The sequence below is a fragment of the Peromyscus maniculatus genome, chromosome 3, assembly GCF_049852395.1.
Source record: "Peromyscus maniculatus bairdii isolate BWxNUB_F1_BW_parent chromosome 3, HU_Pman_BW_mat_3.1, whole genome shotgun sequence".
Classification (NCBI taxonomy): Eukaryota; Metazoa; Chordata; class Mammalia; order Rodentia; family Cricetidae; genus Peromyscus; species Peromyscus maniculatus.
Genome location: NC_134854.1, coordinates 20995634 through 21008742, shown reverse-complemented (window position 1 = coordinate 21008742; position 13109 = coordinate 20995634). Strand labels below are relative to the sequence as shown.

General features: G+C 43.1%; 1 protein-coding gene across 6 annotated transcripts in view; it reads right to left on the bottom strand.

Annotated features, from left to right (window-relative positions):
* Nucleotides 1-12148, bottom strand: part of Pon3 (paraoxonase 3) — a 30357-nt gene extending 18209 nt beyond the window's left edge. Inside the window, exons 1-3 of one of the 6 annotated variants that reach the window (XM_006986870.3) lie at nt 11992-12148; nt 10364-10434; nt 2758-2813 (exon numbers count right to left, since the gene is read on the bottom strand). In XM_006986870.3, coding sequence (XP_006986932.1) covers nt 2758-2813; nt 10364-10434; nt 11992-12065 — 201 coding nt within the window. In that variant the 5' untranslated portion in view covers nt 12066-12148. Of the gene's footprint in view, nt 1-2757; nt 2814-10363; nt 10435-11476; nt 11643-11991 lie in introns of those variants that run through there. The other 5 variants (XM_076566221.1, XM_076566222.1, XM_042272780.2 and 2 more) reach the window with 5 other exon arrangements.
* Nucleotides 12149-13109: the final 961 nt, after the last annotated feature.

The window sequence follows — 13109 nt, the reverse complement described above, 5'->3', positions numbered from 1 at the left end:
TACCAAAGGAGGAAATGTTAGGGGCATCTAGCCATTTGCCTGCCATTCATTGTACAGCCCCCTTCTGCCACAGCATAAATATATGCAAGGGTATGTGTGTGTCTCAAGGCAGCACACCTCTACAAGTGCCTTGGTATCATGGATACAGATGATGACATTGTCATCCAAACGAAGAGACTAGAAGTCCTAAATATGGAAAAGATATGGCAGGAGCAAGAGCAAGGCACTGCAAATGAACTTAGCTTGAAATGAGAATGCTAAGGAAATTCTTCTGGGAGCAGGTTTAGGTTTCTGTCCATGGCATTCTGTGGGGTTGGAATTGGTAGTAGCAATCCTACAGTATGCTACTAACAGCACACAATTCCATTCCTACCACTCACCACTGGAAATATTGGCAGTCACTTTGAGATGTAGGCTTCTGATTTCCCCCAATGTATTGGAGGTTGCTGTGGGATGTTCTGTATGTCCTGTGGGAGCCCTTCTTGGGTTCCTTGTGGCGTTACCCAGCAGGTCCGCATAGAGGATGATTAGGACCATGGGCCTGAGTGCAGGTGTCTGAGATGGTCTGCACTTGGCTGTGCTGGGGGATGGTCTGTATGTCAAGTTGTTCTGATTGATCAATAAATAAAACCTGATCGGCTGTGGCTAGGCAGGAAGGATAGGCGGGACTAACAGAGAGGAGAAATAAAAGGACAGGAAGGCAGAAGGACTGACTGCAGCCGCCGCCATGACCAGCAGCATGTGAAGATGCCGGTAAGCCACCAGCCACGTGGCAAGGTATAGATTTATGGAAATGGACTAATTTAAGCTATAAGCACATTTAGCAAGAAGCCTGCCACGGCCATACAGTTTATAAGTGATATAAGCGTCTGAGTGATTATTTTATAAGTGGATTGTGGGACTGCGGGGCCTGGGGAACCTGGAGAGAAGCCCTCCAGCAACAGGAGGTATGTTAGGACATTCATTGAAACCTCCCACGGTCCTCATTCATCCTCAGACCTCATATGTTCAGTATTATGCTGGATATCTGGGGTGTTAATGAACACATCTAAGTCCCAGATTCAAGAAACTTAAAGTAACATGATGCCACAAGAAGAACATATCAGGATAAGGTGGTACATATGATAGCCCATCCATACCCAACAACAGAACCAGGGAAAGCTTACTGAGGAAACTGTGTACCTTCACAGGAAGGCTTCACTGAGAAATAGAAGTTAACTGGCAAGTGGGAGGATGAGAGTAATCCTGTAGGCAAGAAGCATGCCGAGTCTCCAGGCTGGGGGAAAAGTATCTTCCTTGTCACTTTAGAAAGGCTAAGAATATGTATTTGCCTAGAATCACTCTGTGGATCCTCTGCTTCTGAACATTGTCAAAAGAGGCAAGAAGGTTGTAGGGGAGACCAAGGAGAACAAGATGTTGAATACAGGAAGATGAGAAACAGAGCAAAGAGCATAGATCCCAAGCATTGAGTAGGAGTTGCTGGTTTACAGAGGGATGAAAAGAGAAGGCATGCTGACATCTCTCATGCACTGTTTGGTTTGAGAATGCTTTCTTTCTATTTAGTAATAATTCTGAAGCTCTGCTGCTAGGGGAAGCAGACGGTAGGAACGACAAACACTTCCTAACAGCAAAGACATCTCCTAACTATATGGAGTAATCACTTTTGCAGGTCTGTTTGGCGTAGCCCTGAAAATCAAACTTGACAATAGAAAATTGCGGTCAAAGAAAAAAAGGCTTTTCCAGACAGTTTTGTTTTATCTTTGATTTTGGAGGAAAAGTGAAGGAAGAGAATCCTGCCTCCCACCATTTGAAATTTAAGGAGTCCTTCTCTGTACTAGTTTAAGAATCTGGAAATTCAGATTGTGGTTCCTATAGGATGCCTTGCTTTGAGCCAAAAGTATTTAGACTTAAAATTCATGCAAGTTAGTGGTTTGGAAAAAAATGGAATATTTCCACATGCAATTCTAGAAGCAGAAATTAAGTCACACAAAAAGTATGGTAAATTCACATTTTCAAAATCTTGGACCCAACCTGTGGACTTAACCAGGCAGTGGAGTTCATGACTGACATGCACACATCCCTGGTTTTAATTTCCAACAAACCCTCAAGAACAAAACCAGCAAACAAAATTATTGGCTTGATAAATGCACGACAATATTCAACATCTAATAAAGATACTGCTCTTTTGTTTACTGATTTTGTTGTTGCTTTGGTCTCCTACTATAGCTTCCTGGTCATTTAAAATTTGTCGAGGTGGTGTTGAGAACAAAATACACTTTCTTCTCTACTCATGGAAACACATTGAAGGAATAGCCGGGAGTCCTAGTATTGATGTTAAACTCTTTAACATTTAGAGTGCTCCATGCATAATCAGGCATGGCAAGAATACTGGTTAGTGCGAAGATGACTATCAGACACTAAAGTACCACCCAATAAGGCAGTGATAGAGATGAGATGTAACAGGACAGATCTGAAGACCAGCCTGAGAGTCAAATGCACATCAATACACATTTACAGAGGCCCTAGCCGAGCATGCAGCTGACCACAGGGAGCTGCCCACATGAGGCAGCCAGAGTTAGCCATGCCTGTGGTGTTCTAATTAGCCTTCCAGATTGCAGTTTGGCTTTTGTAGTTGACTGTTCTGCCCAGAGGTGGGATGAACATGTAGGGGTCCATCTGGCATCTCGAGCTGGAAACTTTAATGCACTGTCTATACAGCTATTGATGTGAGCATCAGAGCGGCTGGCAAATACTCACAGTAGAGATAAAAGCCAGCCCACTAGGAAGTATATCAATATCTTCAGAGCCATTCTCTGAAAAACAAAAAACAAAAAAATAATCACAAAAATGTATATGTGGAGCCTTCAGAGAAGAAGTTAAATGGCCCAAACTTTTGAGTTCTTTTGAAAAATGCATTAACTGTTTCAGCCATTTACTTGGGAAATTATGGTACCATCCAGGAATCCTACAGACATAGCTGCTCTATGAGAACGTCTGAGTCCATCTCTACAAGCATTAACCTCTTCTTTGGAATTCCATTTTCAGGACAAAAGTGCAAAGCAAACTACCCTACAAAAATAGATTCATGTCCTAAGTTTATTCTTTAAATTACAACTTGCAGGAGATGTCCTGAGAAAGTCTGTGTTATTCCCCATGAAAGACTATTCCTCCCATACTGAATAAGAAAATTCAGCCATCACCGAAAAGCTTCCAGAGAAGCCTTCCTGCCAAGTGTTCCTCATTTTACAACCTGTCAGACCTAAACATGTACAACCACACTGAGAAATTATTCAATAGGAGATCTGTGTGATAATGATCTTGAGACAGGCTGTGGCAAGAAATTCATTAGAAAGAGTTAGGTAAGTTCACTTCCTCCTTAAGGGCCTTGAGCATTTTTCTGTGGAAAAAAAGTATATAATGTATGAGCAGTGATGGAGGGGAGGATGAATTCTAGTAGAGAACGAAGCTCATAAGTCACTAGGGAGGGCCTGATTCTGGAGGTGATGATTATCTAATACAGCTAACTGTATTCTGCAACATCAGAGCTCAGTCAAATGCTCCTCTCAAGCTGTGACATTCACATTGTTCCACTGTGAGGCAAAGTGTCTATTCTCCCCCCTTGAGCCTGGGGGAACTTAGAAGTTGCCCTGACAAGTGGAATGTGGTGAATATAATGCCATGTGACTTCCAAGGCTAAATGTCAGTCCTAGATGTCTTGGAGTAGTCTCTCTCTCCTTTTCCTCCCTCTCTTTCTTCTTCTCCATCTCTCCCCTATCTATTCTCTCGAGGATGTACCTTGGGAGCCCTGAAGGGAAATACAGAAATTCAGTTTTTCAAAGCCACAGAGCTCCAAATGTAGGGAACACACAAGATGCGGAGAAAAGCCAGAGGATCCCAGGTGACTTGTTACCAACCTTTGAGTCATCTTTGCCAATGCAAATGAAACAATTGGACTTCTTCACTAAGCCCTGCCAATGTCGTAAAAAAAAAAAAAAAAAAAAAAAAAAAACTAGGATTGTCTTGGTTTGTTCTGAGACTGGGTCTCCCTAGGTAGCCTAGGATGGCCTTGAATTCATGATCCTCCTGCCTCAGCCTCCCTAGCACTAGAATTATAGATGTATGTCATTATGTCCAGCCTTGTTGTTCAAAGTCACTAAGTGTGGGGCAGTCTCCTACACAGATACAGTAATTAGAACGCATGGGAAATGGTTACCTGGGGAAATGGATTACTAGGCTGTCACTAGGCAACTGGGAGAGAACATAGGTGGATGAGGACAAGAAAATGAGAACAAAGCCAAAGAAAGTGTGAATTTGAACCAATAGAATAATGAGCAGCAGGTACTGACAACCAGGGACCGGGAAGAAACTAACTAGTAATGTGAAAACTAAAACTAACCAGAGTTTCCCACTTCCTAAGCATTTTGGTGTATCATGATTTTTACCTATCTGTGGTGCCCAGATGGCTTGAGAAACTTGAAGCTATTTCCATATGGAGTGGAATACACACAGGGAAAACCCACACATAGAAGAAGGCAATTTTCAGCATCCCAGGTTGGATATTTCTCTGATAATTCTCCCACCTCTCTGCTCAGCCCTCCTTGATTTCCTGTTGCTTTTATCTCTCACTCTGTTCTGAATATAGAATAAGGTCTGTCCGCCCTTGCCTGCTTCTCATGGCAGAGCCAGCAACAGTCCAGCCTGTGCTTTCTGTCTCCACCCCCGTGCTCTGGATTCTCTGATCTGCGTCAACTCATCCTTGCAAGTTCAGACTTCTGCAATCACCAGGTGCTCAACACTCTACCTGGTTTCTCATGCTCAGCAGGTTCCAAACAGATCTAGAAGTTTCTTCCCTTTATATTTTCCTTCTTTCAGTGGCAATGAATGGCACTTCTCTCCTCAGGAACCCAGAGCAAGGAACTTGGAGCTATCTTTGCCCCCTCCCTTTTCTTACTCCCCCAAAACATCACTTGTTTGTCAGATATATATATATATATTGGGTTTCTACAATAGTTTCTTAAAAGGTCAGCTTTGCTCCCCTACCCCATTGTCTGTACAGACATTCATCTTTCTAAACAGCCAAGTTGACCCTAGCATTCCCCTGCTTAAAGCTTACTAAAGGTCTGCTGGAGCTCGTAGTATAAATCTCATGCTCCTTGGTGTAGATTCAAATCCATCCATACCTTGGCCGAGGCTAAATTTCCCTTGATCCTGCCCTCCTGGATCCATTCTAGCCGTGTATTGATGCTTCCTTGAGTAGTTTATGAATCATACTAGAGTCATTAATTTATACACACACACACACACACACACACACACACACACGCACACGTCTCCCTCTCCCTCCTGGTTTGGCCTTTTCTTACACCTTTCTTACCCCTAGTAGGCTGCTGGGCATGGGGCCACTGCTTCAGTTTTTCAGTCTTTCCTGGGTTTGGCATCTATCTTTATTTGCAAATATTGTGGTCTGTGGGTAACTCCATCGTGACATTTTTCACACTGTGCCCTGTGCCTGCTTGTTAATTTCCTATTAGACTAAAAGCTTCCTGGGAACAAGGCCTGGGGTTAATTCCATGTTGTATCTGTGTGTTCTACATAACACCCGCCTTTTCCTGGTAGACGCTTTCAATACAAGCTGTTTCACTTTATAAATAAGCATGTTAATAATTTGAACTTTGTCTCATTTTGGAGTTAAATGATATGAGTGTTATATCTGAGTACAGATGTCCCAGTTTACAGTGATTTGATTAGGAGATTTCAACTTTCCAAAGACATGAAAATGAAACACAGTCAGGAGAAACATTACCTTTGATTCTGAATTCTGATCTTCACGGTTCTTGTTTAATTCTGAGCCATATCAGCAGAGGCTGCTCCCATTCATGAGAGTAAATGATAGGCTTTCTACAGAGATGTTCCTGAGCAGCCTGCCTAGGAATGTGCTGTGAGTTATGGGCATGAAATACATTTTTCATTTATAGTATTTTCAACCTAAAGGGGTTTACCGATGTAAAACCCACATTGCAATTTAACATAAACAGCTATGCAAAATTGTATGAGTTGTGTGATCTCTGATTCGGCTCCTTTTCTCTCTCAAATGTCATTTTATATATCTCCCATGATAGCAGCACTCTGACCTAACCTGAAGTATCCAGGGGTGCTGTGGGTTTTTTTGTTTGTTTGTTTGTTTGTTTTGTTTTGTTTTTAATGTTCCCACAGAGTACAGAGAAGCCTTCAGTCCAAGGTGGAAAAGCAGCATCTGCTGGACTGGCAGCATTCCCACTTCCCCTGCGCCCCCAACACCCTTGTCTACATGGAATTGATGAGGTAAGTCCCAAGCATCTCAACAGCAGGGAAAGTAGCGGGAGTGAGAGCTGCAGGGCTGTCCTCTGGGTTCTCCCTCATACCTGTCAGTACATGGCTATGGTCAGAACCCTCAGTTACATCGCTCCTGAAGAAGTACCTATTACAGTTCAACCTATCAACCCTACTATGACTTGCCATTACTTCAATAATTTCTTTCTTTCTTCAATCATTCCCCGTAAGTGCTCCCAAAGAGTGTCACTCTAGAAGAGTTAATATATGTGTAATTTTATTATTTTATATAGTTTCTATAAATTGTATATATAAATTATATCTTTTTATATAAAATTATATATTATTTATATAATTTTGTCATTTCATTCCTTGGGGAAATGCCAGCTAAGTAAACAAATGGAATTCACTATGGAGTAACAGCACATCTTAGAGACCAGGGAGGTGCAGAAGGAAAGAAAAGCAGAAAGGCACCAAATACAAAACTGCGAACTTGACAAGCCTGTTCCCACAAGCCCTAATGCAGTGAACTCAATTCTGTGTAGCTTTGGTTAGAGGCCAAGAGACATCATATAACTTCCTTGTTGAAATAATCCTCAATCCTCATAGGCTTGGAAAAAAGACAAAGGTACTCCAAAGGGAGAGAAGCCAGGAGACTGCGTTACTGAAGGAAGAATTGTTTTACCTTTCAATCCTCACTTTAAGAACGCTGAGGAGCACATTTACAATCCAGTACTTGGGAATCCGAGGGAGGAGGATTGCCATGCATTGGGGGCCAGCCATGGCTATATAAAAAGACTATCTATGTATGAATAAAATCAAAGGATGATAAAAGGAGCAGGAAGAGAGGGAAAGGAAAAATGAACATGTGAAAAGGAAGAGATTTTTCCACTGATAACTTTACTTTGCAAGCTTGCTCTTCGCTGAGGCCGATAGTGCAGGCCTGTAACCCCAGCTACTTGAAGGGTCCAGGCAGGCAGATTAAAAGCACAAGTCATGGCTGAGATATACAATGAGTTCAAGACTAGCCTTTGAGGTTAGCCTGAGCAACTTAACAAGACCCTGAGTTGTAGAGTAGGGTGCTTGACTAAATATGCAAGAGGTTCTAGGTTCAAGTCCCAGAAAACCACACACACACACACACACACACACACACACACACACACACACACACACACACACAAATAAATAAATAAATAAATAAATAAATAAATAAATAAATAAATAAATAAATAAAAAATTAGGTAAAAAATAAATTAAATAACAAACAAAACCTGTCTGATTGTAAAGAACATAAGATCAGAACTTCCTTTAGCTATGTGCCTGCTGTACTCTGCTCAAAGTCCTTCAGTGCCCTACACTGTTGTGTGAAACCTACCGTCAAGCAGTTTGGGCTTGTGCACTAATGTTTTCTTAGCTATCTCTACTTAAATATCTAGTCAGCTTCTTTTGTTCAGTTCCCATTTAGTAATATTCTAGCTGTTTGCATTTTCTATTGCAATAAGACTTTGCTGTAATGCCTATAATGAAACGTGCTGTCAGTAGATAAGATATTATGCATCAGCATTATACAACAAGGACTGCAAAGACATGGGAAACAAAAAACATCGAAACCCTAATCTAGGTGAACATCTGGACCATCCGGCAACTAACTCAGTCCCTCTATATGTGTCAGTGTCCTCCATGTAAAGCATTGATAGTCACATCTTCTTTATAGATTTGTGCCAAGGATAGAGCAGGTGCTTGCAAAGGAGGCACACACCTTTGACATGGGAACTTCAGTTTTTTTAAAAAAATTATCAGTATTGTTCTCTTATCAAATGGCCTGTGCTCATCCTAACGTGTTCAGTCCTTCAAATATAAAATATAAACATGTGACAGATGCAGAGCATGGCATGTTATTGTCTTCTTCATCTCTTCTAAGCCAGCTTCCAAATATTAAAACTATTTGGGGAATCAGGGCATTGATCTGTGCCTTACAATATTAATTCTAGCTTTAGTTTCTCAAATTTAGTTGACTTATATAATTTGAGAATTAGACTAGACATCAAAAATCCTTTAATCTAATTATCTCTCTAAACTGCTTGGCAAGGTCATGTTTTGAGATATATATTTGAGGTGAGGGAGATATAACTCTCTAAATCAATGGTTATCAAACTGTGGGGCATGACCCCTTTAGCAAACCTTTATCTCCAAAAATATTTACATTACGATTCATAAGAGTAGCAAACTTAGAGTTATGAAGTAGCAACAAAAATAATTTTATGGTTGGGGGTCACCATACCATGAGGAACTGTATTTAAAAAAATGCAGTGTTAGGAAGATTGAGAACCACTGCTTTAGATAGTAAACAAGTGGGTGGCTATTAAAATGCCTTATTTCTCATATTAAATTAAATCTGAAACATTTTAGAGGTGTTTTTGGTTTTGTTTGTTGTTGGTTAATGTGTGTGTGTGTGTGTGTGTGTGTGTGTGTGTGTGTGTGTGTCTTTGGTCCTTTATTGGGGCTTGAACCCAGAGCTTCATTTTATGCACAGGTCAAGCTGCTCTGAAGACACATTGTGAGCTTACATCCGGTGCTTGCTTCTTCCCAGAATGCTGTGAGGTGGTGGGTGGGGCCCCACTAATCTCATAAATCCATATATGCTGCATATGCTCACCCCTTCCCAGCAGAATCTCTTGAACACTTTGGTTTCTAAGACACCAAGTTTACCTAGGGGGTTATCTCGTTCTTCTGGCCATTTCTAAGAGCATGGAACAGGGCTGGAGAGGTAGCTCAGCTGATACAGTGCTTGCCTAGCCTGGCCAAGCCCTGGATCCTATTCCCACCACCACACAAACTGGATGCTATAGAGCACCCCTACGATCCCAGCACTTGGAAGGTGGAGGCAGGAGGATGAGAAGTTAAAATTCATCTTTGGCTCTGTATTGTGTTCAAAGGCAGCCTGAGATATCTGAGAAATGGTCTCAAAAATAAAACAAACCACAAAAACAAAGAAAAGATAAGGTTATTCTCCTTTAGAAATTGGGACGAGGTAATAGTAGAGAATCAAAACCAAAGGGCTCCTTTTCTGTTTTCTTTTTCTTTTAAATACATATATAAAGAAAAAGAAAATACAAATTCGCATCACAGAAGAGGCTGTGTTATCCCATACCAATAAATAAGTCACAGTCTTTAACCCTGGGGAGTTTACAATCTGATAATGAAAGAGATCAGCAGCTCAGAAATAAACCATGGGGTAGGCGTGGAGTCCACTGAGCTGCTTCATGTGAGAGTGAGGAGGAAAGAGACAGCTCTGTGGCTGACTTCAGTGAGCAACCATGGGGGAGAAAACATCGTCACAAAGGTGAGAAAGACACAGAACACATTCCGCGGACAGTGAGCAGAATCTGGCTGGGTTTTCGTTTTCTTTCCTCATAGCAAAACTGGAGGCTTGCGGCCCAAGGAAACACTGTACCCAAAAATGTGGGGTCAGTGGGAACAGCGGAGACTGTTGCCTGCTGGGTTCTTCTGGAAGCAGGAGGCACAGAGAGGAAACCAGTGCTCCTGAGATTTGTAACTAAGCCTCCAGAGGCTAATGGGCCAGCTGTGGGTGGAGGAAGCTCAGAAGGAATGGTAGGAGTGTGGAGTTGGTGTCAGTTAAGTCTGAAAGAACAAAATTGGCCTCAGTGATGGAGGAAGAAGCCCCTCAGTTTGAGAGGCTGGAGATGTGGCTGCAGAGTTAAGATTAATATTTTTGAAAGACATCTAGGTAGGATGAAAGTCTGAATATATATGAGAAGTGTTTGCCAGAAGACGTTGAAGGAAAGGATACCTGAAGCCAAGACTGCCGAGAAAGGGGGGGGGGGGGACTAAAAAAGAGGGGGGAGGGGCAGGAGCCAAGAAGCAGTAAGTGAAATTCATCAGACGATGGAGAAATGTCCTTTGCATGAGGTAGTCTGGTATGCGCAGGAGCCACACCACCACAGAGTAATACAGAATTAAATCGTTTAACAGACTTGGGGATGATGACCAAGAAAAGAGGCTGTCTCTCTAGGCCCTGTCACTTGCTTACCGAGTCCTTCAATCAGGTGGCAGTTCTTCGGTGCTGTGGACTTTATTTCTCGTGATGTGGCAACTCTTTCTCTACAGAGAAGATTAAAAATCAACATGGAGAAACCAGCATAGATATCAGAGTACTGCATCCCAGGTCAATGTCTGAAAAGACCTGGACGGCCTCCAGTCACTTTCCTGTTGTGAAAATTATGATGCCTCTTTTTTGGATGCCACACAGACGAGCAGGAAACACCTTTGGTTTATAGTTACATAATATGTCTCTTGTGAGCACTGTGCCCACCTAAGCTGACTTCCCAGTTATCACTGAGAGAATAAAGCACAATTCTACACCAAATACAAGACCCCGCTTAATGCCTGGTAGAAATGCACAATATTGTTCATCTAAATAAACAAACCAGCCTGACATCATTTTCTTAAATCTTAACTGTTATAAATCCGAATTTCCTCCCTTTCATCTCCTCTTGTTTCCTTTGACTTCCTTCCTCTATCAGGAGGTTAAAAAAATCCAAACTTCTATGAGGTCTCCAAGGACCTAAACCTGTAACTTTTCCTCTAAGTTTAATCTTTTCAACTAAGCTTATGCTGACTTACCTTAAAATATGTTCACTCATGGACCTGACCACCATTATAGCTGTTAGCCGACCTACCTTTCAGCAATGTTCTTATTTCTGCAGTGAAACATCCTTCTAAATGTTAGGTAAAACTTAAAATATGTATTAAACTTTATTCATGAAGACTGACGTTAGATTTGTCTTTTGATCACTTATAAAAAGTGCTCTTCAGGGATGGGGTAGTAACTCTGTGGGAGCGGGCTTGCCAGCCTGGCTGTTCTAGACGCAGGTATGTGTCTGTCTGTTCCTTACACTTACACTTGACAGTTCTGTCGTCTGTTGTTTGGGGAGCAAGTGGAACAGTAAGCACTCCCAAGCTGGACGAGAAAGTGCTGCCAACAGACATCAGGTATCTGAACAGATTGCAGCAGTGAACTGAGACCAGCCCCTGCTTACAGAAAGAAGAAAAGCAGGGTGGCAAGCCAAGGCCTTAGCCCTCCCCCACACCCCCCCAGGAATACGGCTTTAAAAAACTTCTTTAAAGAAAAGTTCTTTCAGACCAGACTGACTTCGCTTGAGATAGTTCTGGGGTGGCTGTCCCTGCGGAACCTTCTACTTCAAAATGTCAACCACCCTCCAAGCCAGTTCTGTCTGCAGAGTTCAGCTCTCTTCCTTGCTTCCCAGCACATCCTCCTGTGTGCCATGGGTTCCATAGCCCAGCACTTTCAGTGTCCGAGTCAGCTATAAATATCCAGCTGCTAGTATGGTCCCTCCCCCAAGTTCAGCACTTCCAAAGGACTTTGGTATCTCACAAGGGCAATGTATCAGAAGACCTGGAGAAGGTACCTAACCTTCAGAAATCAATGTGGGCTCTTCTACCCTGCCAGCCTGGAGAGGCAAGCAGCTCTCTGCTCTCCTAATGAGTAATTCTCAAGGCGAAGTTGACTGGTTGGCACTGAGGACTGGCACTGCTCCTTACCACCCGCTAGGAAGTTGGAAGCAGGTTGTCCTTATCCTAACTTGGATCAGAAAGGAAGAAAGATCAGGAGACATCTCCATGGAGCTGTCCACTCACCTGAATGTCAGAAGCCTCTCGCCTATTAAGGCCAAGCTGGCCCCCAGCACGGTCAGCACCACTAGCTTCCCCATGGTGTCTGGGTGCCTAGAGGCGATCAGCCTGAGCCTGGTGCCGCTCCCGGGAGGGGGCGGGGCGCACACGCTGTGTCCCCACCCACTGATCATTCCCTTGTGCCCCGCCCGCCTGAGGCTCCTGGCAGGTCCGCCAGTCCCCTGGCAGCCGTCAGCAGTCGCGGGGTCTTTGCTCTCTCCTGCTCCTAGCTCAAGGTCACCTCTGCGTGGGGGGCTCACAGCCACTTCTCTGTTTGAGTTTCAAGGACACTTTTGCTCTTGGGTTCAAGACCATCTTTGCCTGCAAGATTCAAAGTCACCTTTGCGCTGTGGTTCAAGGCCACTTAAAGGTACAGATTCCAAGGCTACCACTCCGTGCTAGGAGTTCAAGGACACTTTTCTGCCTGGGATTCGGAACTCTCAAGACTCAAGTCAGGGATCAGGAGCCGGTGACCTGTGGCTAAGGTCAGCTAAGCTCTTAGCAGATCTAGTTTGAACTCACAGTCCATGCAGGGCGGAGAGAGTTTGTTTCTTAAAGCCACAGAACTTAATTAACCTCAGCTCCACCAGTGGATGAAGGTAGGAGAGCTGCGTGGGAATCCAGAATTCAGAGACAGGGCTTCTGGGTTCTGGCAGGCAAGATGTATGAGGGGCAATTGCTCCTTTACCCCTAAAGGGGAGAAAACACTGAAAGCCAAGCCCCTTGACTCATCCTCCTCCAGGAATCGGAGCTCTGGACTTCGGCTCCGGACCTTCATGGTGCCATCAGGATACTGGACGTGATCAGAGTCCAAGTCCACCTTTCTGGGGACCTGGAGGATGAGCCTAATACAATAAAAATGACAGTTTCCATGGGAGAGTCTTGCTCTTCTTTCCTTTAGACTTTGGGTCCTTCTGGTGAAGAGGGCACTTTCCTCTCAGATAAACAATATGACTGGAGAGTCTGAAGATGGTGGGACACTTGAGTTTAGGGAACATTGCCCCTTTGAGCATCATATATTTTTATTTTTTAAAGGAGTAATAACAATATAATTCATTTTTTTAAAAGAGCAATTTTCTTGAAAT